At 34.0% G+C, this 26057-nt stretch overlaps 1 protein-coding gene across 1 annotated transcript in view; it reads left to right on the top strand.

Moving 5' to 3' along the window:
- Positions 1 to 26057, top strand: part of LOC129270335 (myoglobin-like) — a 33940-nt gene that overhangs the window by 2221 nt on the left and 5662 nt on the right. Inside the window, exons 2-9 of the mRNA XM_064105571.1 lie at positions 2394 to 2489; positions 7242 to 7361; positions 12411 to 12544; positions 14150 to 14270; positions 15603 to 15699; positions 18444 to 18495; positions 19988 to 20063; positions 24653 to 24734. Of these exons, the coding sequence (XP_063961641.1) occupies positions 2394 to 2489; positions 7242 to 7361; positions 12411 to 12544; positions 14150 to 14270; positions 15603 to 15699; positions 18444 to 18495; positions 19988 to 20063; positions 24653 to 24734 (778 nt within the window). The remainder of the gene's footprint in view (positions 1 to 2393; positions 2490 to 7241; positions 7362 to 12410; positions 12545 to 14149; positions 14271 to 15602; positions 15700 to 18443; positions 18496 to 19987; positions 20064 to 24652; positions 24735 to 26057) is intronic.

Below are 26057 nucleotides of genomic sequence, written 5' to 3' on the forward strand. Positions count from 1 at the left end.
ATGTTTACAATTACATATTTATATTTTGTAGGTAATTGTGTATTTATGGTGAAAGTTTGGTGAATTTTATAGAATTTTTTCAGAATAATGTGTTTGATATGATTGAATTCATGAAAAGTGTTTGGTAATAGGCCTACGATCCACTACCATTAACCCAGGGAGCTCCGGCCCGCTTCGTGCCCAGGAGTCGACCGTGCAAAATGAGGGAGACACTGGGATAGATTTGGGGTCTCAATAGTAATCTTAATGATATGTGGAAACAGAAATTATGCACTTACCACGATTATATGGATGAAGGTCTATCGTGACACACAAATCCTGACATCGAGGCACAGACTGGAACCTAAAAAACCGAAAAGTTCTGTCGCAATACCTCTCCTTTAAATATTCAAAACAAAATGGCCATCGAGACCGAGGCTATATTTTGTTTTTTTTGTGGTTCCAGTCTGTGCCTCGATGTCAGGATTTGTATGTCACGATAGACCTTCATCCATATACATGTAATCGTGGTAAGTGCATAATTTCTGTTTCCCCGTTTTTTTAATATTAAGATTACTATTGAGACCCCAATCTACCCCAGTCCCGTGTCTCCCTCGTTTTGCACGGTCGAATCTCCCTGGATTACACTACCATATGATGTTTACTGCATGTATCGTGTGATCTTTGTGTGTATGATAGACATTCTAAATTATATTTTGTGAACAAAAATGAATTTCCATCTGTGCTTGATTGCACATATGGTCAATAAAAACATCTTGATCTGAATATCCAGGCATTTGAAAGATTTCATTTGTATTTCCCATCTGGGCGGGAAATTACATGTACCTATTTCTCTAAATGAAGTATTGTAGGTTTGGAATGTGTAAAAAGAAATAAATTCTAGTATCATCTTGTGAATAAATTTACAGGCAACAATAAGAATAATATGATTTGTTTGTTGCACTGCCACTGTCAAACTACTGACTACCTGTACCAGTATTCTGTTAAATTATTTTCTGTATTTTGAAGACCATGCTGTGAAATCCCTTGTGCGTACATGCACAGTCAGTGCATGGATCCCAGAAAAAGGGAAATTATGTTAAAAATTCTTCACAAATATTATTATCAAGTAAAGCTTAGACTCTCCTCTTCCATTGGTGTGATTCTGATGTTTCAGTATCTTCATGCATGAGTGATTAAAATCAATTTTAAAAAGGATATACAAAGAATTATTTGGAGGAAGGTATCTGAATTTTATAACACAGGATGAGGTTTTCAATTTCTGCTATTAAAGGGATGGTCCGGGCTGAAAATATTTATATCTAAATAAATAGAGTAGAATTCACAGAGCAAAATGCTAAAAATTTCATCAAAATCGGATAACAATTAGAGAAGTTATTGAATTTTAAATTTTATCAATATTTTGTGAAAACAGTTATATGCACATCGTCATAATATTCATTAGGTGGGCTGATGATGTATTACATGAAATCATAAATGTTTCATGTATGCATAAATGATGTGTCTCCATTATGATTAAATAAGTTGTGGCAATAAATAACTAATGCATTTAATCAGTTGTCAATCCATTTGTTTTTAGTTCTTGGTAGAAAAAAATTGAATAAACCTAATTTCCTATAATAAAATACAAAACAACAAGTGGGGAAATTACATCATCAGCCCGTCTAATGAATATTCATAAAGACTGCCTAGAACTGTTTCAGCGGAATAATGCAAATCTTTAAAATTCAATAACTTTGTTAGCTGATTTTGATCAAATTTTCAGCAATATCTCCTGCCTGGACCATCCCTTTAAATTGATTTCTGCTTCATTTTCTAGTCCAGTAGGTGTGCTCTTTAATTTGATTTGTCAATGCAAAAAAAAGTTAGGCAGCTTAGGCCTATATTTATTCTTTGGCTTAATACTTGAATTTAAAATATATATTTTTTTTTCAAATGAAGTTGATTTTACAGGCTACATGTAGCTGTTGGAATTGCTTGCCACTCTGCACAAATCCTGTATTAAACCATGCTAATGCTATTGTAACAATAGGCAATTATATGTAATTATAGAAATTCAAGCCTTATTTTCAATGAAATATTTTTTTTATTCTGTGTTTTTTCCCCATTGCTCAAGGTATCATATTGAGAGCAGATATATAGATCTTTGAAGACATGTATTTGTCTTTTTAGAATCTAGATATCTTTTTACTCGCTAGTGCATTTATAAAAAGAATGAGGCTTCATGTGAAAGAAGAGATTCTAAGCTTTACACTTGTACTTGACCGTATGTTGTATATTTGTTTGTGATTATTTAAGTTTTAACAATTTTTGTTGTTTTATTATTGGATGCACTGTATTGCATTGCATTGTAATATTCTGAGGTCTGCAATGTCTTGTTTTTATTGTTTCAGCTTGATCTTCCTGAATACTTTCAGCCATGGGTTGAATTGGCCACCCATGTTGAAGAACTTATAAGGAATGGCCAGATCAGGAGAGAGATACAACAGGTAGGTAAATATAGAGCGTGTGGTTTTAAAAAAAGAAAAGAAAATTACTGCACATACATGTCGTTGCACATCAGGAAAAAAGTAATCTAAAAAAAACTTAATCAACAAAGAATCAATAATAGTATCAAAATATTAAAGTATTGGTTACGTAGGCGAAAGAAAATACAAGACGATGGGACGGTGCTGAAAACCACAAATTTATCATTTGGCTGAACCAATGATACATTGTAAATGTTTTCAGCAATCTCCTATCGTCTTTTCTTCGTCGATAGAAGTTTTTTATTGGGGGGATAAATTAGCATTTCCGTATCATTTCAGAACACTGAGCGTGATCCTGATTTTAAGACTTTATTCATGAAGGTTTCTCCAGTTTTATAACTTGTCTTTTCTTTCCTATTCAAAAGGGTTTCAACTGAAGGTTTGTCTGTTAAATCCACAAGGTTTCATCATTCTTTAAGTAGGTTTCAAATAGATTCATTGAAGGTCAGCAACATTTGCTCTCATAGAAAAATACTACACAGTAGGCGAAGGCCTAAAGCCTAACCTTGGAATGTGAATACCATATAATCCTAATTCTCAGTCTCACATGTTACATTAACCTTATCAATGCTTCTTTGACAACTATAGCCATAGTACATCCCCCTATCCTCTTACTTCTTTACATATTTTAGATGTCTTTTGGCACGTTTAAGCTTCATTTGCAAGGGACAGAATGAATGTTTTGAAATGATCATTGTAAACACACTTCCAGGAAGTACATTTCTTACCATGCTACATTGACATAGGACAGCCCTGAGAGGTCAAGTGCTGGGGGAGGGGCATGCTTTTTCAAAATGAGTAATTGTGATGTTATATTGATATAACTGGAAACTCATATTGACGTCATTTAAATGCATAAAATTGGGGGAGGGGGTATTGGCCGGGGCTCTTTTCCATTGGTTAAAGCACCCTGAACAAGGATTGAAGGGCAGGAAGCAAAAAGAATATTACCATCTACTGTACACTACTAAGTTTATTGTCTGATATTAGCAATTGTCTGATTTTGGCCTGACAAGCATATTTGTCAGGCTGATTCTAATTCACATCGAATGGGATTAAAAGGAGTTTTGCTCATTCACCCTCTAGACAGGGTTACACCCAGTTGCTCAACTTGTTCACAATTTTTCTCATTTTTTTTACACCACATTATGCAAAACATACCTTTCTAGGTCAATTTCTCCTCAGTTAAGTAGATTTCTTTTGTTCCCAAAATAGTTCACTTGGACAGAGGTTACTGATTGCTCGCTCACTATTGTCACTTGCATAATAAGCATGGTTCATCAAACTCAACAGCAAAATCATGGGCATTTTCACCACAGATGGACACAGAGGCAAAAAAATCAAGTTGATATTCATGTCAAATGCTTTATGTTTTTTAATAAAACAAGACCTGAAGTTTCTGAGACAAAATTTTTTTCCGACTCTGGCAGCCATGTTTTATTTCAAAATGGCTGCCAAAGTATGGATACAAATTAGTGTTGAAAATAAGTATATTGATACATATTTTGTTTTGACAGATTTTTAAAGAACAGGTTTGATCATGATGTTTTTGCCTGTGATTTAGCTTGCTATTATAACACTTTTTAAAATCCCACAGAAAGAAACACCAGTAATTCATTCATCTGATAAAAAAACATTGATGAAGTATGTGATATGGTATGTAATGTCAGTTACCGAAAACATGAACTTTTTTTTCTAATTTCCTGGAAAAGAGGATATATTATATGAAACTTGGTAGATTTCCTCTCTAGGTAACACCCCTCCCTTCTACACCAAAATTAAAGATTACCAATTAACAATGAAGCCATAGGGTACCATTAATGTATGTAATGTCAGTTACCAAGTGGAAAATGTAATGTCAGTTACCGAGATGTAATGTCAGTTACCATGATAAAACATTGGTTACCAATATTGAAATGCAAATATGTGGTAAATTTTATGGTGAAGAAATATTGTATACTTGTTATTTAAGTCTTTCACTTTAAAAGTCACACCAGAAGGAGCTTGCTATTGACTTTTAAAAGGAATAGTTAACAAGGAATACTATATGAAATTATGAAGGAAGTTGCATTCCCATCATGCAAAAAAAATTACTATGAAATTGTTTTGTATCAGACAATTTTTTGTTTGGTTTGCGGGGGGGGGGGGGGGGGGGGTAAGGGGTACTTTCCCCAACCTATTGCCTAAATCTGCAACATTTTTTAAGCTTAACATTGTGATGAAGGGGATTTCCAGGGTCCCTTTTTTAGTTTCTATGATTCTTTTGAGCATTGCCTCGCTAAAAGTAAATTCCTGGTTTTTATACCTGTTAGTAGTGTGGATGTGTGATACAATTTTGTTTTTGGTTTACAAGTATAGATGAAAAGTGAAATTTGACAGTTCTGATCAATGTTGCATGGATCTACTAAAACTGTGGGTTTTTAGTCAAATTTACAAATAGTTCAGTTTCAGTTTAGAAGCTGGAGTTTATTTTTTGTTGACAGCTTATAAAAGAAATTAGCAAAGAAAAAGATTAAACAAATTATGAAGAGAATTGAAATCCGACAGATATGAACAAGCATTGCTTGCACTGACCAGAATAGAAATCAATAAAACTACATGGCTGCATGAGATTCGGGGGAGGGGTACATGTAGCCTAGGGGAGGAGACCCTTATTCATTTTGCCTTTTTTGAGGGGAGGGGGAGGTTGGAGAAGGAAAAGGTTTAAAAAGTCAATATAAAACTGATGAATATATTATGGGTGTATAATCAGAAAAATCCATGTGTACAGTCAATGCAATATTAAATTACTATAGGAAAACATGTAGCTGCTATGACCCCAACCCCCCCCCCCCCCGAGTAAGTAAAACATACATTTCTTATCTTTGGATAATTAAAAATGTGAAGTATTATGAAACTTTTATGATTTTAAAAAGCCTTACATATAAGAACCAAGAAAATTATGCCTTTGAAAATCATATAGCACTGGTAAATGTTAATGTGTATTGTCAGTAATGATAAAAATGTTCAAATCAAAGAAAGGAATTAAGAAAAAGAAAAAGTTTTTTCATTGAAATGTTCCTAAAAACTCGGGTATACTTCCACATCAAGCTCACTTTCATGTGAAGCCCTGCACAGAAGATACAATGCAATGATTCCACACATTTGACTTCCATGTGTTATCTCTATGGCAAATTAAGTGTAATGTCAGTTACCAGCATGGTTGTGGAAAAATTATCATAGTCCCCAAAAGACAAAAACGAATTGTTTAATATTTTGACACATCTTAACCTAGTAACGGAGGTATATTTACATATTCAAATGATTACTCTATCTACTCAGGGACATGAGATATTTCAATTTTAATGAACACCCTGAAATTGCATGTCCTTTTGCGTAATGTCAGTTACCCGTTTTCTTACCGACACATTTTTGCTTGCTGATGCGTAAAAAAATGTGGTTACATAGGAAAACTTAGTATCGGAATATACAGCAAGGTTCACTTTATTAACTCTATCAAAAGCAAACTCCCATCATTTGTTGTTTTAGAGATACACACAATGAAATGTGTGAAAACATTGTGCCGTGTAATGTCAGTTACCGTGAAAATGCCCTCATGAAGAATGTTGATTTGAGAAACAAACAATATGTACACAATGGTTCTCAAAATATTGCTATCACCCCCACTGCTTGGACAGTGTTTGTTTGTTTTATTTCACCATGTAAAATATGAAATATTCACATTGACATACATTTGCAGAGAAAGCAAGTAGAATATAATTGAACCATAGAGCCCCTTAAAAGCATTGTAGAAAAGTAATTAATTGAAGTAAAACATGGTTTGAAATGAAGCATTCGTAGTAACAGAAACTCAACTAATAAAATAAAACAAAAATGAAATTATGCCGCTCACAAACTAGATTATGCAGATATGTGTTATACCTCTTCTAAGTAATTTCTCTGAGTCAAACTGATTGTGATCCTGAAAGATTCAACTCTATTAAACTAGGACACATATGGCCTTGAAGCTTAAGTCACTCAATAGCATGTTTCAGGTAAAAAATTAACAAACTTTCCAGGCTACTTTTTGAGTTCACCAGCCAAAAATTTTCTACATTATATCACAGTTTTCATTAGGCCTTTGGGAAGTTCAGTTGCTCTTTTTTTTAGTTTTCCAGGGCTCTTGGGGACATTTCTGGGACATTGACTTGGATGCCCAATTTATCAAGCATTTTGAATTTGCACATCAGGCATAATAACTATTTGTAGTTTAATCAGTAATATTTATTAAAAATGCAGGTGGGGATCTATCGGGGAAGGGGGGGATGGGGGCTTGTGACTCTTTTCTTGGCCCAGATTGTCCACAAATTATTACTGAGTGCTGGGTAGTGAATCCTCTAGTGCCCCATCACTGTTGGAAGTGAAAAGTTATAATGATAATAATAATAATAGAACAGCTTTTGTATAGCGCATTACACCTTACAAAGGTCTCAATGCGCTTTAGGAAAAAAAAAAGAAAAGATGAGGGAAAGCTGCTGGTAATGCTTTGCCAATATTCTTTTCAGTTAAATAAATATGTTTTATAGGTTATTTCCCTTTTGTAAAGACTTTTCATTTGCTTTTCCATGGATAGTGATTATTATAGATCATCATGCCAACTCTGATTAAAATTTTTTGAAAAAGTAAAATACATTTACTTGAAATTTAATAAATAATTATTTTGATCTTTTATAGCTCCCTATTCTGGATCACACCCGACTACAAAGCCCCCAGGCCCACAAAGCAGCAATGGTGTGTTTAGTGGCCATTACACAAGCGTATGTATGGTGTGAAGGGGAAGATGGAATTCCAGAGGTTTGTACACTTAATTACTTTTCAAGATATTGTACGTGTGTATAGATGCATGCACGTTGATCTCTCATGTGCTATCAATCTGTAATGAAATTGTAATCTGTTATTTGAAACGAGTGAGAGTTATTCCATGTGCCTCGTTATTTATGAATTATTTATGGAAGTGATGTTGGTAGACTCTTCTAGGTCTATGTTAGACTCAGATATTGTGGGAGCATTTTCAGCATCATTGAAATGGGGATGGGAAAATGGATTAAGGAGGTTGGATATGGTTAATATTGGTTCTTTAAGAGAGGTAGATGTGGATGTAGGGAAGGGGTGTTCACTCTTAATGCATCATGAATTCTATAATTTGCAATGAAACTCATCAATAATCAAAATAATTTACTCTGTATCATTGCCCTTGGAGTGAGGAGGGGGGGGGGGGCAGTGCCAAGGGAAATGGGAGTGGATGGAGAATGTTGATCTCACTAGGGGGGGATGTAGAGAAAGGATTCCATAAATTGCCTTGTTATTATTCTTTCAGCTAAGAAGCTGATATTTGCAAAAAATTGAGTATTATTTCATTGAGATGAATGAGATGGTAGGAGGAAAGATGTGGATCCATGTGAACTGGTGATTTTACAGTTGATATTATCCAATTCCAAACAGTCAGACTGCAGGTCCCAAGAAAGTGGCTTGTTTCATCCAAGTGATATTCATGACTTGAGATGTTTTGCATATTTAATGAGCTTGATGCGGACCAAAACACCTCTTTTCATTCGGTCATTGCTGCTCTAATTGTGCATCAAATTTCATGAATTTGGTACCATTGTAAAGAAGAAGAATCATTCTTTCAGGTCATGTGTTTGGATTTATTCAAAGATTTTGTAATATAGGTTAAAATTTTGATCTAAAATATGCTACAAAATAAATATTTTCACCTGACAAAAGCTGCTATTTTCACACTTTATTTTTGTTTGAGCCCAAATGATTTTTATATCATGATAAAGCTGAATATGTATGCTTTGAAATGATATAGGTTTCAAAATAAGAATTGGTTTAATCAGGTCAAGATCACACTTTTCATTTGCCAAGTACATAAAGCAGCTTGAAAACAAGAATACTGCACTCTGATTGGTCAAAAAGACCACACAATGGCAAATTCCAACGGTTCCAGTGCCTGGGTTCGTGGGAAGGTCACATTTCCCATGTGGTAATCTCCTCAAATACCCCGCGCCTGTTGTTCTGTGAACCGTATCCAGCCAATCAGAACTCTGGATTTCATGCTAGTACAAAATTTCAGAAATCTCGTCTTGTACCTTGGTGGGAAAAGTGTGATCTTGACCCGATTAAAAGGTGCCGCATATCAAGAGTGGCATTGTGAGAAAGTACAGAAGTTCAGCTTTATGGTGATATAGATATCATTGAGGCTCAAAATAAAAAGTTTTGCACAATTTGCAAAAGAAAACAGAGGAAGAAAATTCAGTTTTGAGGCATATTTTCAGGCCAGAAATTTACTTATTTAACAAAATATTGTATACAAAATAAATGACCAATATGAAAGAGTAACTTTTACTCTATCTGATGGTGCAATAATATTTCATTTAACTTGAGGTTAAAACAGGTAAATTCTTAGAGAAAGAAAATCTCACGAATCACGAGATTTTGCAAGGAGGAGGATTCAGCCACGAGATGATTTGGATGAATCTGGCCTTTTTGCTCATTAGCATAGGGACCTGCGGTCTGACTGCAAAGTTCATGTTCATACACTTGCATGATTGTATGTAAAAAATATTATCATTGCGACAATGTATTGCCAAGATGTGTTGCAGTCCCTCTTTCAGCTGTTGCAGAACGTCTCCAAACACTTCCAAACATCAACCAGTTCACCTTTATTCTCACTAATTGGAAACTCAGAGATCCTGAAGGAAGTTTAGATCTTGAGTATTTACCTGAATTTCTTGAGGGGTATGGTCACCATGGTGCATACTAAGATATTAATTTGATTGATATATTATAATGTGCCTTTGCTCTCAAGGTTGTAGCGTACATTATTATTAAATGGGCCAAACACAAAGTTCAAGCAAAAACTTGTGAACCTGCAACAAGACACATTTGTGCAAAAACAATAACAATTGCTTGAAGAATGAAGCATTGGCTTTTATATTAAAGAAAATGATTGGGAAGGAGGGTCTGACCATGCAATGAAATATCACAATCAGTAATTATTGAAAAAAGTGGGGGAAACTCACCTCCCATCCCGTGACGAACATGGATGCAATCATGATATTTCAAGCTCTAGTATATCGGGTCTTCAAGGTGACAGGGAATACAACTGTTGCTCTGTATGTTATTGTACAAATTTGTTTTTGTTTCGCCTGCATAGCAGAAGCAAGACATATAGGCTCTGCTTTTCAGATGGCAGTGGTGACAGTGGTGTTGTCAACATTGTATTCCTAAGTTCTTATTTATCCAAGGTTAAATTTGTAAAAGGTCATAACTTTGAGAGTATAAGGATCTACATCATGAAACTTGGAGACAAAAGTATCAGTGATCAGTTGACATGAGTTTCAGGCCTCATGATCAAGGTCAAATGTCATTAAGGATCAAGGACTTTCACCATGTTGTAGTATACATGTACATCAAAAACTTAACCAAGGTTATGATGATTTGGACTTTTTAAGATAATATTTAAGTGTTGTACATGTATGTAAGTTCCTACTGCATATAAACTTACCTATAATGGTTACTAAGTATCTGAAAATAAATGAATGGAATACCAGATCATTGGCATTAGGCAAAAAAAAGGGTCAATAAACTGATATCAACACACACAAAAAAGTTGACCTGAAGTTGAGATTTTAAATGTTCAAGGTAATGTTGAAATTATCTGTATTCTGTCACACTTAGATGTAATTATCAATTGTAGCAGTATAATTTCTGGCCGAAGGCATTTCAGATCAATGAACTTAGATAAGAATTAAAATTTTCTTCATTATTTTGAGAATATGAAGGATATGAAATTGATAACAAGTTTTCAGTCAAGATCAAAGGCCATTAATTTAGTATTTTGTTAGCAAATGAATGTTTTATTGTCCCTTTGTGAAAAATATTCATCGTAAGTAGTTGTTTTCTAAGTCAGCATTGCTAATGAAAAGCAGGCCAGGCTCAATTAAATACAGTTTATACAGGTGAATTTTGTCAGTATATTTTGCATAGTGTGTATGAATAGATATACGTTTTTATTTTCATTTGTTACAATATATTCAAAGTTTAGATTTTTTATATATGTACTATATATATTGGGACTAGCTGCATCTTCAGAGGTAATGGGAAAATTTATTTTCTTTCCATGTGTTGTGTAACTAATTTTCTGGAATGTTGAGTTTTCTGCGAAGTATATATGTTCCCCTTGTGTGGTACTGGCTCAATACCTTTAGCTATTTTGTGACACACAGCAAGTGGAATATGTTTTGACAATCAATAAATTTCACATTGATGACACAATTGTGCTCAAAAGTTAGTGAACTCTACCACCTAATGCTCTCCTTCATGCCAAGTGTTAAATGTAGACAACAACGCTACAGTGTTCAGTGAGCCCAGAGAAACAAACTGTATTGAATGTAATATTTTATCTGCTGACTTAACAATTTAATATCTAAGACATGGCAGAACTTGAACACTTGAAATATTGTCACTTCTGGTGGGTTCACTAGCTTTTGAGCACCACTGCTTATGCTGTACTTACCTTTCTCCCTTTATATGATCATCTTTTCATTTATATATCAAATTTGTATTCTGTTTAATTCATCTAAACAAGGGAATTCCACGCTAGCATGAAGTTGGCATGAATAAAATGAATTCAACCCTAATATGCAAAGTGCTTAATATTTTATCAAAGTCAGATGTAAAAAAGTCAGTTATAATATTTTGGAAAATATGCTTATTTTTCACAAAACAGTTATGCACATAAAGTGATATTCACTAGTGAGAGAGTTCACAATGCAACATGCTCACAAATTACTTCTTTTCTTGTATTTTATTGTATGAATGAATTGTACAATGTTTTCCATTTTCATAGTTATGATAATAACTAGACTCTCCATGAAATCACAGTACTGGTAGGTTGGTCCAGTGTGGTCCAGTGGTTAGAGCATTGGACTCATAATCGCAAGGTTGTGAGTATGGATCCCCATTCTGCCATTGCCAACACTTTGATATACATGTAAAGACCCGAGAGTAATATCCGTTGTCTATAACGTCAGTCACTATGACTGCTTAACCTAGACGTAAAATGTTTCCTAGGTAATTGGTTATACCAGCTTGGCGTTTACCAGATGCTCTGTCCTGCCGAGTTCCTACGGGAGTTACAAGAAACAGAACAGAACAACAAAGGCAAGCTAGTCCACAGAGAGGAATCTGAAAACTTTGTTTCACATCAATTAATAATTTAAAGGGGCAAGGCCTTTTTTCAAAAGCGTTCGTAGAGGAAAAGGAAGGCTTTGCTCACCTTAGGAAGTATCCAAGGCCATCAATAAAAGAGGGCATCAATAGTAAAATGTACTTCTCAATCCAAAGGACACATGCACTGGATTACCACAAGGCACCAAGACCACAGGCTTATGTTGGCCTTTAGTCTACCAATATTTGGAAGGGCATCATCAAGGCCATTTCTGAAGGCATCAGGTACCATGGTCTTGAATTAATTGCCTTTGATTAATTTTAGCCTGGACACAGGGAGCAAATCAAACTATTTCATATTTATAATAAAATACAAAAGAAATTTGTGAGTGGGTGAAATTGAGTTCCCTCATTTGTATACTGACCAGGATGTGCATATAACTGTGTGTGAAAATAATCAAAACATTGAAATATTATAATTTTCTTAGTTTACTCCAGATTTTGATGAAATTTTGAGTGGTATGCGAGATTGATTTTTCCCATTTTATTCAAATCAACATTTTGTTAGGGTAGAATTCCCCTTTAACTACACATAGTTCAGAATAGAATACATGAATATTTCATTTTATTATGAAAAAATATATTTCAATGACTCAATCCTCTTGAAAGGTCCTGCCAAGATGTGTTGCAGTCCCCTTCACAGCTGTTGCAGACTATCTTCATATATCACCATCTCTCACCTCTTATGGTTTTGGGCTTATTAATTGGAAACTTCAAGATCAAAAAGGAAAAGTGGAACTTGAGTACGTAGGCATACCTGTCAAAGCAAAGTCCCCAGTTTTCTTTGATGTAGAAAATGGAAAAAAACTCTGCAGAATTCAGGAAAAATGTGGGATTTATTGAGGTTTACAGAAAAACACAATTTCAAGGAAATGATTTTGACTTATGAATTGAATAATGATATGATAATTATGAAAATCAAAACAAAGTACAATGCAACTAAACTATGCATGAGTGGAAAATCTGCAGATAAAAGTTAAAATCTGTAAGCAGGAATAGCAAATTCACTTAGTTTCATGTGTGTGTATAATTGGAAACTTATGTTTTTATAAATTGCTTTCTCAACATTTTGCATGTGTATCCTATGAACATAAAATCAATGATTAGAATACAGGAGAAGACATAATTTTCATTTTAGAATACAGAAAATTGGGGACTTTACTGTTAAGGCTTCTTCTGACATTATGCTATAAAACTCAGCAACAAATTAAATCTTAGCAACAAAGCTCACCAACAAAACTTTGCAGTGAAGCTTAGCAGCAAATCTCAGCACCAAACCTCAGCGAAAAAAATTCAACATTAATCTCAGTAAAAAAAAAAGCTCACCATAAGGCTCAGCCACAATGTTTATCAAGCTAACTCAGCTGACAAAAGTTTCAGCAACAAATCTTGACAGCAAAGCTTGGTAATGAAGCTGATGGCTCATAATGCTTGAACATTATTTAAATGTTGCTGTGTTTTTGTTTTTTCACCATACAGTACATTAGCATTTCCCAACTCTTGCTCAGTGTTAAGTCATGCACTGGAATAATTTACTGTTGTTTCCTCATAAATCTCTTCACCTTTCTGCCTTTCTCTGAAATCTTGCTTTTTGTTAGGAGGAAAACGGTCTCAAAGTTGCTTGATGATTTTATGTGTGAATTGTCATGGTTTTGATTGCATTGTATGTCATCTATGCATGCTAGAAAGTGGTACCACAGCTCTAGACAAGGCTTGGGCATACTAAGACTGAAAACAATATATACATAGTCATGTGACCAAATAATTGCAGTTCAATGCGCTGGTAAAGTTATTAATTATCACTAATCTGAAACAAAAATATGTAAGAAAAAATCACACATTTTACCTTTACTAGTTGGATATTACGTCGAAAGACAAAAGATGGGATGAAATTGAAATCAAGATGAAGTGCTACCTTGGCTATAACCGATAACAGAACAAATGATTACTCGAAGCCTTACAGCTCTTCATACTGATAGCATTAGCATTGCTTTTCTCTACTGCTACATTCTTTTTTACAATAACAAAGTATATACTGGTACCTGAAATAAATTCAGATAGATTAAGAATAAGTTTTGAACTTTTGAAGTTTAGGGCTTTTGCAATTTACATGAAGAGACAGTTATTTTTGCCTATTTTAGTGATTACTTCTATTGAAACCTTTTCAGAATCAACAAATGATACTGATGGGAAAATGACAACTATGTGAAGAATTTGTAACTATTTCTTCTCTTTTTACTGTTGTATGTTTTGGGGGTTCTAATAAAAATTACTTGAAAAAACCAGGAAGTGTGCTAGGTTTTATCCAATGTAGGTTAACTCATTATGCTTCCTTTTTTTCCCCGTAGTAATATAGAAACGCTTATTCAAATCTGTGGAGGTCAAGATGAGTCCTGGTTCTTCTGCACAGCGACCCAGGTGGAATTAGACTTTGCTCCAGCCTTGTGCAGTATACTAGAAGCGCAAAAAGTAAGGGAAACGTGCATTTAATACTACCGAAATGAGGATCTTTTTCCTTTATTGGTGGATTTAATAGAAATCATACCTGTACGTTTATGTTACGCATCAAACTGTTGATCATGAATGCAATGGTCATAATATAATAATTACATTTGCAAAATTTGTTCGAGCTTACTGAATTGAATAAATCTTGATAAATCTTTAGGTAACTTGTCTATTATTTTGATCCTCTTTTCTATCAATCCTATAATATATTTCTTCTATTTTCTATCCCTGTCCTGTTCCAGTTCAAAATTATAGTATTCATACACCATGCTGTAACCATTTCAAATAAATTTGTTTTACTTGACAAGTTGACATAATTTTGTATTTCAGCTGCTTAATCTCATACCAAAATACGGACAATAGTTACCACAAAGGTTCAGTGATTCCAAGGCTTTTAAACAAAATCCTCTTTAAATCTAATTTGATATAAATTGAAATTCTAATGACTTGACCTTTGTAGTTTAAACTTTAAATGCATTGTCGCCTATCAAAGCCCCAAATGTGAAAGTTTGATGAGAAACTCTGATGCCATCAATCAAATATTCAGTGATGGAATGGATTCTGTTTTGATCTGATTGCTATCCTTCACTGTGTAATTGTGTTGGCAATGCTGTAAGCAATCGGATGAGCTATGGAGAATTGAAGGGGGAGGAAGTCTTGCTGGGTATCATGTTTTATTTTATAATTAAATTAGAAAACAAATTTTTGAAATAGAATGGATCTATAATAGAATGGATCTTTTTGAAGCATGATGAAAAAAATATCGGTTGAAAGTGCAATTTAATTTAGTTTATTAAATAATCATAGATTGGGATGACAAATGATCATTTCATGTTTTATTGATCAGTGCTTCTTCAAATTGGCAATATTAGTATTTATATTTGATTGATGAATTGTTGCACTTTTCATTTCAAAGTTTGTGTTTCTTAAAGGTCATTCCATGCCAAGTGTAAAGATTATTGGGAAGACAAAAAAACAACAGAATTTAGCTACTGTCTGCCAAATTATATTTTTTTACTTCCTTCTTTCAAATAGTTTTTACCAACTCCTGAGTAAAGTATGTATCCTATGACTTGTAATTTAATATGTCAGAAGAAATTAACATGCTTTTTTTTGTTAACCAATTTTTTATTAAGTTGTGTTCAAGAGCTCTTCAGAAATTGTTGGGTTCTTTTTTTTTGGTTGGGGGGGGGGGTGCTGTACTGTAACAAATTTTCTTCCTCTAATTGCAAATATAATTCACAATCTGCACAAACATTTCATCGGAAGTAAATCTCTTTATATTTTTGTTCATAGGCTGTCATTGACAGAGATGTGGCAAAGATGATCAAAGAATTGCAGACAATTGAGGGGGCTATATTCAATATGAAAAACAGTCTTTGCCGGATGACAGGTAATGAATAACTGATTTTGATGAAAAGGAGTGATGTGAATAAGAACTACAATGCATATCAAAAGAAGTTTTCACTTTAAAATAATCCAATAAAATGATATATTTGTAATATCTTAAAGCTTTTCTCACATTCAAATATTGCTACAGCTTTCTTGAGCGAATTTTACCAATATAGGTAACCAAGGTGAGGTTAATGGGGACCCAGAAATTGTTATTTAGTTCAGCACAAAGTCATTGAGCAGTACAGGTTGAAGATTGTTGAGTTGCAATTCAGTATACTGTTTCATCATTGTTAGTTTTATGTATTTCATGTGAAGAAAGATTTAAATGAAGGAAGACTCACAATCATAATAATTAGTTTTCTCCTCCACCTTTACACTGGAGACTAAGCTAATAAATGTGTATGCTTCTTGGGTAACATAAAGACAATAATCAGCTGTACCAATGGTATACAAATAATGAATGTGTATGCGTGCAATGGGAAGAATATTTTCATGAGATGAAAGATGTAAAGTTCCATTCAACGAGGCGTTAGCCGAGTTGAATGGAACTTTTAATCTTTCATCGAATGTAAATATTCTTTCCATTGCACAAATATTTACATTCATTATTTGTTTTATATAACTCATATAAGTTAAAAAGTTTTTAAAAATGTAAAAAAGGAATAAAAAAAGATAAAGATTAGGTTGGCCTATTTCCAGCAACTCCTTTTCTCTGATAATTGCTAGTCGGTGGATTACACCATGTATCGACAGCTCATCAGCCCTTTGCTTTCATGTTTGTGACGCGCATTGCTTCATGGATCTGAGTCGAGCGCGCACAGTCAGTTTGATCTGCGCTAACTTCATGCGCGCAAACACACACATACACAAAAAGGTAAGTAGACATACACATGATTATACTGAGGGAGCGCTAGCGCGCGTACCGTGCAATGGAAAAATAAAAAATGCATGGTCACCGTGCAATGGAAAATTACAAAATGCACGCAGTAAAGAATGGACCAAATATTGAACACCTTTCAACCGATCAGATGGCAAGAATCTTCGTTTGAGTTATATAATACAATATGGAAATATTGTTTCAAGTAAAATATCTTAAAAACAACCATCAATATTATCCCCCAGCATTAATTCACCATGCAGAATTAGAATGCTAAAGTTAACAATACTGTTCAAGAGGGAAATAAAAGAAAAGAAGAAAACAGAAATAGGATGGATAGCAAATACACTATGTATGATACATGCAGCTATATCCACATGGACTAATCACTGACTCACAGCAGTTTGGCTATTGTTTGAAGATTGCATCATATATTGTACTAAAAAAAAGACCTCACAACCTTTCTTTGACTGATGAATCCTAGTATTCTTGATTCCTTTTACACCTCACTTCTGATGATGGATAATATTTTCTTGATTTAAGACTGGAAAATGCATCATCTTTGCTCTCTATGTGGATACTTGCCATATATATCATTTTTTGTTCTCGAAATGGGGTCTCGGACTGCAGCGGTAATGAAAGTGATAAGAGACACTCAGTCATCGTATTCTTGCTCTTTAGGGGTTGTCATTGGTGAAGAAGAATGGTGGGTATGATATAAAGGTGAATAAAAGAGGAAGAGTGGTGTTATTACAAGGAAGAGAGAAGAAAGTAGAAATAGAAAGATTACTTGTAAATTGCTTCCAGGTTCAATGAAAAATGAAATCAACAGGGAACCAAAAAAGTGAAGAAAAAAAAATAATTTGTTAAATTTTAATTCAATTATTACCAAGGATTGAATTTTGGAGTTAAAGAGGATTGATTAAAGATTGGAGGGGGAGGGGTAGAGGAAATCAGGATCTTCAAAAAAATTACCGATTACCCCAAATATATTTTGCTACAAGAGTTTTGTGGAAAGGGGAGCGTTGATGGATCACCTTATTATCTCTGGCATGTAATTATAACCAGGGGTATGGGAAGATTACAACAAATGATGGCTTTGGAGGTGGGGAAGAAGGGAAGGGTAATATGAAGAAGAAGAAGAGATAGAAAGATAGATAGATAGATTGATTAGATAGATAGATAGATAGATGGATGGATGGAGAGAGAGATGGATAGATAGAGAGAGAGATGGATAGATAGATAGATAGAAAAGATAGATAGATAGATAGAGAGAGATAGATAGATAGATAGAGAGAGAGATGGATAGATAGATAGAGATAGATGGATGGATGGATGGATAGATAGATGGACAGATAGATATATATATAGATAGATAGATAGATAGATAGAGATAGAGAGATGGATGGAGGGAATGACAGAGAGTTGGCAGCAATGGCAAATAAAAGAAGATCAATGACAAAATCTAAAAAATATATTTAAAAAATAAGAAGAGAAGAGATGGGGGAGGAAGATAGGTATGGATGGACGGATCGGGGAAAGATACAGGTATGGTATCTGATGAAAAATATTAACTGCATATTATGTTTTTTTTTTTTATAGGAGAAAGGGCACTTGATAATTAATGATTTAAAATTCAAATTTTCTAGAAGAATCAACAACTGAAAAATATTCAACAACCACAAAAATATGTATAAGATTGGAATGTTTGATGATAAGTTAGTCCAATTCGCATTATTGACTCTTTACAAATCGCTTTAGAAAGGCTACTATTCGTATGTATTTTCTGTACCACTTATTTGTGTTGGTCACTTGTATATGAAATGTTGCATAGGTTTACACTTGTTCATTTTATTCATACACAGATGGATGTAGGCCTCATGTATTCTACAATGTATTCAGACCATTTCTAGCTGGGTAAGAAAAAAGAACTGATAAGTTATCTATTCAATTCAATTCAATTCAATTCAATTCTGGTTTTATTGTGAAAATGGTACATGACAAAAGTCCGAAGACTCATATTATCATATTTACAAAGTAAAAATGTACATGTATATTATTAAAAGATTACAATATATCACAATTCTAGTGCTAGACAAATAATCAACAAATAAAGCCAGAAAAAATAATTTTGGACAATCTCAAAAAAAGATTAAAATTGATTGAAATTATAACATTGTAAAACTATGATCGTCAAAATTAAATCAGCAAAGTTGCGAGTATTAAGTACATATATAAATTGACATTTACACTTTTAAAATATCATATTCAAAAGAAGAAAATATGTATATAAAAAAATTTGTAAATATTCATTCATTTCATGTCATTTCAATATATGAATTGAATATTTCACCATAATTCTCAATGATTATCAATAATTCTCATTGTATTTTGATTCAAATATAAATTACCTTTTGTAATTTGATTTATAAGAAGCAAGACTGACCTGGGGGTGTTTCACAAAGATTTAAGTGTGACGTGACTTAGAGTCACACTTAAAGGTCAAGTCCGTCCCAGAAAAATGTTGATTTGAATCAATAAAGAAAAATCAGACAAGCATAATGCTCAAAGTATCATCAAAATCGGATGTAAAATAAGAAAGTTATGACATTTTAAAGATTTGCCTATTTTTCACAAAATAGTTACATGCACAATTTAGTCACATGCAGATGACAGAGTCGATAATGTCCCTCACTCACTTTTTTGTTTTTTATTGTTTGAATTATACAATATTTCATTTTTTACAGATTTGACAATAAGGACCAACTTGACTGAACTATAAAATATTAAACAATGGTAATTCAACATTTTCAGGGAGAAATAAAACTTTGTTTCACAGGACAATAAGAAGACAATTAGAATATTTTGTATTTCATATAATAAAATACAAAAGAAATAGTGAGTGATGTCATCAGTCCCCTCATTTGCATACCGACCGGGATATGCATAGAACTGTTTTGTGAAATTAAGCGAAACTTTAAAATGTCATAACTTATAAATTTTACATCCGATTTTGATGGAATTTTTAGTGTTATGCTTGTTGGATTTTTCTCTTTTTATTCAATTCAAATAAACTTTTCACTAGGGTGGACTTGTCCTTCAAATGCCGGCATGTATTTGAAGTGCAACGCGCAATCTTATTGATTAGTACGTAGAAGTGCACATTCTATTTGCATGATCTGACCAATTCATGCCTTTTTTACCAGATGCAACTAGGCATTTAAGTCATACTTAAATCTTTGTGAAATACCCCCCCCCCTGGATGAGGAATTTAAGTGCACATGAATGTCAGACCAACAGGGTCAATCCAACCCTTTCTTACTCCATGGAATGTGTCTGCAATTTGATTAAAAAGCAATCATTACAGATTTTCTTGTGTTCTTCTTCATTTATCAAATTTAATCCACAGTTGGGATGCCCCTGCCTTTAAGAAGAAAGGACTCAAAGGGTTAATCTATGAGGGGGTCAGTGAGGAGCCTCTCTCGGTGAGTATTTTGAAGTCTTGAGTCTGTAATGCTCTGACTGATGTTTTATCATTTGAAATAATGTAATAGGTTTCACGGGCCTAATTACAACTGGCAGGCAAAAGATATTCATTCGAGCCAACCCATTCTCAATTTTTAAATTTGATATTGCGGATTGAGAAAAATGAATGAATATGACTGACAATCTAACACTGATTCTAGGGAGGTTACCTACTGAACTTCCTTTTTCCAAATTGGAAAGATATATCCCCACTTTGGAAATATTTTTCTTACTGGCGGAAGAATTAGGGCCATATTACTCAAGTGATGAATTTGATCCTGTCAGGTGTAGTCTTCATAAATGCCAATTTGTTTTTAAAATGAGCCAGTCGAGATACCCTTTTCTGGTCAGATATAGAATGTCAGACGTATACCCTATCCACTGGTAGTAAACATTCGACCCTCGAATTTCTTCCTTATTTTTTATGAATTCTTAAAGTGCCACTTTAATACACAAGTCTATGGGAAATTAATTAGGCCTGTGATACCTAATAGCTTTGGTATGACTGCACATAGCACAAAAAGGGGTTTTAGTTTTTATGATTGATTTGTGAAGGTATTAAGTAAAGGAGATGGGTATGCAATATACAGTGGATATTGGTGTGGGGGGGGGGTCAAAAAGTTGTTAGTAAAGATGTGTGTGACTGAAATGAATGGAATATAAAGTGCCATGTCTGCAGGGGCGGATCCAGGATTTTCAAAAAGGGGGGGGCAAATTTTTCGGAGGAAAATTTTGACAAGCCAAAAATAAGTTTTTAACCACAAATAAAGGATATTTCGTACCTGAAAAAATTTGACAAGCAAAAAAAAAAATTCTAAAGAGGGGGCACACCTCTGTTTTAATGGCATTTTTACATTACAAATTTTTTATTTTGCTTCTCAAAAGGGGGGCACGTGCCCCCGGCCCTGGATCCGCCGCGCCTGCATGTCTGTATTAAAGAAAAGTAGAAGATCTGTTATTGGATAAATGAGGGGTGTGCCATACCTCTTCCTAGTGTACATGTATAATCAACAATATGTAAAATTTTAAATGCCCAATATTTGACTTTCCATATTTTATTTAACCCTAAGCTTGGCACAGACACATTTTCGTGCAATTGTATTTATTATCCATGCAATCGTAGTAATTTGTTTTTTCTTCAACGCTGGCAGAACAGGCTTGGCAAAGTAAAAAATACTCCTTGTATTGTGTCTGTGGATTAATTTACAATCATTTACACCAACCAAGGCTTTTCATACTATCTTAGATTAGGAGAAAAATATCTATTATTTTCAGTTTTAATTATTGTTGCATGTTAAGAGTTCATTGTTTTGACATCATATCTGTAAACCACTTCATGGAAGTAACCTTTCTCTTTAGCTTGGATGGTGACATTTTGATGATGTGAAAGGGACTTATGGTTGCATTATCCTTCTCTATTCCCAATTACACTGTTTTTTTTATTTGACATATTTTCCATATTGTAATATGACTGCTTACACCCAATTTTTTACAAGTAAAATATGTATTTTTGTAATTTGTTGACCCCAAACTATTTTCACTTCCTTCATTTGCTCATATAAATTCTCATCACCAGGTTTCACAAGCATATCTTATGCCATCTCTTTATTAGTCCAGGATAGGCCCCATAGAAAATTGACCAAACCTTGTTTTTTCATATTTTGTATGGTTTCTTGTCAATTCGAGGGTGCTGATTATGAATCTGAATGATGCCATTCGTGTAACCTTGAGCATTTTCCACAAATTGGCAAAATCCAATATGGCCGCCAAAATATGCAAATTACCCATGAAAATCATAAAATTGCCTGCACATTGGTTTTAAAATGTATGTATTTGTGTTGCAGGAGTGAAATACTCTCTGAAAAAACGATTTTTGACAAAAAAATTATTTTCTAGATAGTCAAAATGGCCGCCATATACCCCTTTATTCTATATTATGTACAATATGAATGGGGAAAACTAAATTTCACATAAGTGAGCACAAAATGCAAGTAATTGTGATTTTTTGTGAAATAAAGGATGAAAACATGATTGCTAACGAAATGTATCCATAAATGAAGCATTTTAATATTAAAAAAGCCACCAAATGCCCTGACAGTATAATGGGGACAAAAGAAAATCACAAGAGTGAGTACTAAAATGCATATTACTAGTATTAAGATTGCATTTTGAAATGGAAAATGGCCGCCATGGGCCCTTATTGTATTATGTACAATTTGAATGAGGACAGATAATTTTCACAAAAGGGCATATGGCGGCCATTTTGAATTTTGAAATGTAACATTTATCACCTAAATTTTAGATGATATGACATATTTTGTTAGTAATCATGTTTTCAGACAATATTTCACTCATACAACACCATTTAGACAAGCAAAGCCAAAATCTGTTAAAATCATTTGTCCCCATTCACATTGTACATTTGTACATAAATACTGTTGGGGCCTGTAGTGGCCATTTTGACTTTCAAAATACAGTATTTATCACTTACCTGGCAGAAGAACTGATACATCTTGTAAGAAATTATGCTTTCAGATAATATTTTACTCATAGATCACAATTACGTGCATTTATGGTGCTCACTCGTGTGAAAATTTATTTCCTAGTAGGCTTTGTAATACAATCGATGTCTATGGCGGCCATTTTGAAAGTCAAAATACAGTATTAAACACAAACTTTGAACCTGAATGATATATTTTGTTAAAAATTATGTTTTTAGACAGTATCCCATTTATTCACCACAAATAAATGCATTTCAGTGCTCGCTCTTGTGATTTCTTTGGTCCTCTTTCTCATTGTACATAATACTGTTAGGGCTTTTGGTGGCCATTTTGAATATCAAAATACAGCATTTATCATACACATGGCATATTGAATAATATCTTTTGTAAGCAATTGTGTTTTTAGTATTCCACTCGTTTCTCTTAATAATATGAAATTTAGTGCTCACTCTTGCAATTTTTGTTGGCCCCTTTGCCATAGAAAATGATACTATTTGGGCCAGTGGCAGCTATTTTGAATATTAAATACAACAATTTTCCCATACATGACATAATAAATCGTCGGCGGTCTTCCGAACCGTCGTATCACGCATACGACGGTGCAAACCCATTTCAGAGAAAATTGACTTCAAAGCTTACTATAATTTTCACACTTAGTTCCCTACTTCCCCAGCCCTACAACATATTCATTGCTAGAAAAATACATGGTTGGAAAGACCAAGACAATTGCTTGACAATGGTATCCTTATTTTTACACAAAAAGGATCAGAGAAAATATCGCAAAAGAGCTCCATGCTTTTAATTTCGGTTTGAGTGGTTTAGATTTCCCCCGTACAAAAACGCCATAGGGAATACAACAACCCTGACCGCGATTTCAATGCGGGCGGTCAGTCAAAACGTTGTATCGCTTTTCACGTTCAAAGTCAATGCAGTGCAGATGGCCGATACAACAGTTTGGCTGACCGTGCACATTGAAATCGCGGTCAGTCAAAAGGTATCGCTCTGTTACAGTGCACGTTTCCAATGGGATTTGCGCATTTTATTTAAAAAATGTATGGCTGCTGTCTAGAAATTTAGTTATGAAAAGAGTAGGACTTGTACTTTAATTTTATGCGAAAAATCTCAAAATCGATTACTTTTTTTTGGACCAAAATTGACTGATACGACGGTTTGGATGACCGCCGACGAAATGATATATCATGTTAGCATTGATGATTTTCATATATTACTTCGTCCATAGATCACAATTACTTGCAGTTTAGTGATCATTTTTGTGAAAAATCAATTTTCCAACCCTTTTCATATTGTACATAACAGGGTATACAGAGGTCTGTGGTGGCCATTTTGAATATCAAGAAAATAATTTTTTTTCAAAATTTTTTTTTCACAGAGTATTTCACTCCTGCAACACAATTACATACATGTTATAGCCCATTTGCTGGCAATTTTTTAATGATTTTCATGGGTAATATGCATATTTTGGCGGCCACATTGGATTTTGCCAGTTTGCGGAAAATGCTCAAGGTTACACGAGTGGCAACATTCAGATTCGTAATCAGCACCCTCGAATTGACAACAAACCATCAAAAAATATTGTATATATGAAAAAACAAGGTTATGCCTCTTCTATCCTGGACTATATTTTCCGGAACCTTTAAGCTGATGTAATCTCAAGATACTATCAGGAACAAAATTTTGCGACCCTGACAAAGCGTTGCGATTTATTTTAAAGAAATTCTATTTGAAATTGGTCATAGTTTCTATCTCTTATGTGCTCAAGTGAAATCAGTTGCAATATGAGTTAATTTATACAGGGGTGTGAGAGTTCAGATTTTTATCTGATTTCAGATTTTTTTCTTTTTGATTTTCAGCTTAATTTCAGCTTATTTTTGGCTTTCCTCTGTACAAAAAGTATGGGAGCTCTTTCTATTTCAGACTTTTTCTACAAGTTTCAGCTTTTTTCAGATCTTTTTATTTGTGACCACTCACACCCCTGTTTATATCAAATGAGGCTTTATCAAGTGCATTGTTTCTTTTTTTTTAAATAGTACACTGGAGGCAGTGCTGCTCAGAGCTCTACATTGCCATGTCTTGATGCTGCATTAGGTATTACCCACCAAGGTTCAGAAGGTATGTTTTGTTGTAGGTACCTTGTTAAAGGTCAGAACCATGCCTTCTAAATGGCTTTTCATTACCTATTCTCACACTTTCTTACAGATGATGGGGAATGCAGGAAATCTGTTATGAAAACAAGCTTAGTGTCATTATGGCAGGATTCCTGCAAAAAGATGCGATGCAGACTTTTGACAAGTAGTAGTATGACATGTAGTATGACTTGTCTGTCTAGCTGATGACAAAGGTTGGGGTGGGCAGGGGGGGGGGCGAGGGAGTGGGATGGTGAAGCCTTGTCTTAATTTTGGATAAATCCACCCGAGATTGTTATGTTATTATTCCAGATAAGTACTACTAAATCCAGACATCTTAGTTGGTCAATTACAAGACTGTATTGTGCTATTCATGAACATTGGCAATGAAATAGGGTAAATTGATTTTGCTTGGTCTCTCAGGCCCGTATTCTGAAGTCAGGTTGGCTGTAAAGCACAATCTCCTTTCAAAATTACAGTATGTGTAAACTGCTAGTAACGTATACATGTAAGTAATTAAATCTTCTTCCTTTCTCTTATTCGTAACTGAAGATTAAGAATTTAACTTTGTTGAATTACTCTACCATATATTCATAACAATTTCAAACTTAATTGTTATATCTCGGCAGTCTATCACTTTTACATTCTTCTCTTTCTTTCCTCTCTTCCTTATTCTTACATTTTTATTTTATTTTCTTGGATGCAAAACCAGTTTAAAGGTGCTTAAACCAATCAAGCTTTTAGCTTATGTTGCAACACCTTTGTATGTTCATTATTTACTTGTGTTTTCATATATTCATACATTATCTGTGTATTCTTTTACATTGTATATTGTGAACATGCATGAATAAATAAATAAATAAACTTAGACCATGGTCTAGCTCTGTGCCTAAATTATGGGAAGCCAAAAGTGTCAAAATTTTTATTAAGTTGTATGTTTCTTATGTTTACTGTGCTCTTTCCTGATTCATCGATGGTGAACACAATCATCTATTTGTACTTCCTAGACAGTTATGAATGATTTGAGAGCCAAATGAGCTGAAATATGATATCTCTACTGTTAGTGATTTATGTAACAATTGGCTGTCCCTACTTAAACCACATCTTTAAACCTGAGATTAAGTTAAACCTGACTTCAGAATATGGGCCTCAGCGTGTAAGTAAGGATTCAAGGTGTGAAGTGTGTCAGCTTTGTTAATGTAACTGCCACAGAAAATTCCTATGCAGATGTAAAGGATGTTCCTTATACTTTTGGACTTTAGTGTCTTCCAAAATGGAATCTTGCAACCAGAACTGAAGCATATCAAGG

Source organism: Lytechinus pictus, chromosome 10, assembly GCF_037042905.1.
Source record: "Lytechinus pictus isolate F3 Inbred chromosome 10, Lp3.0, whole genome shotgun sequence".
NCBI classification, from domain to species: domain Eukaryota; kingdom Metazoa; phylum Echinodermata; class Echinoidea; order Temnopleuroida; family Toxopneustidae; genus Lytechinus; species Lytechinus pictus.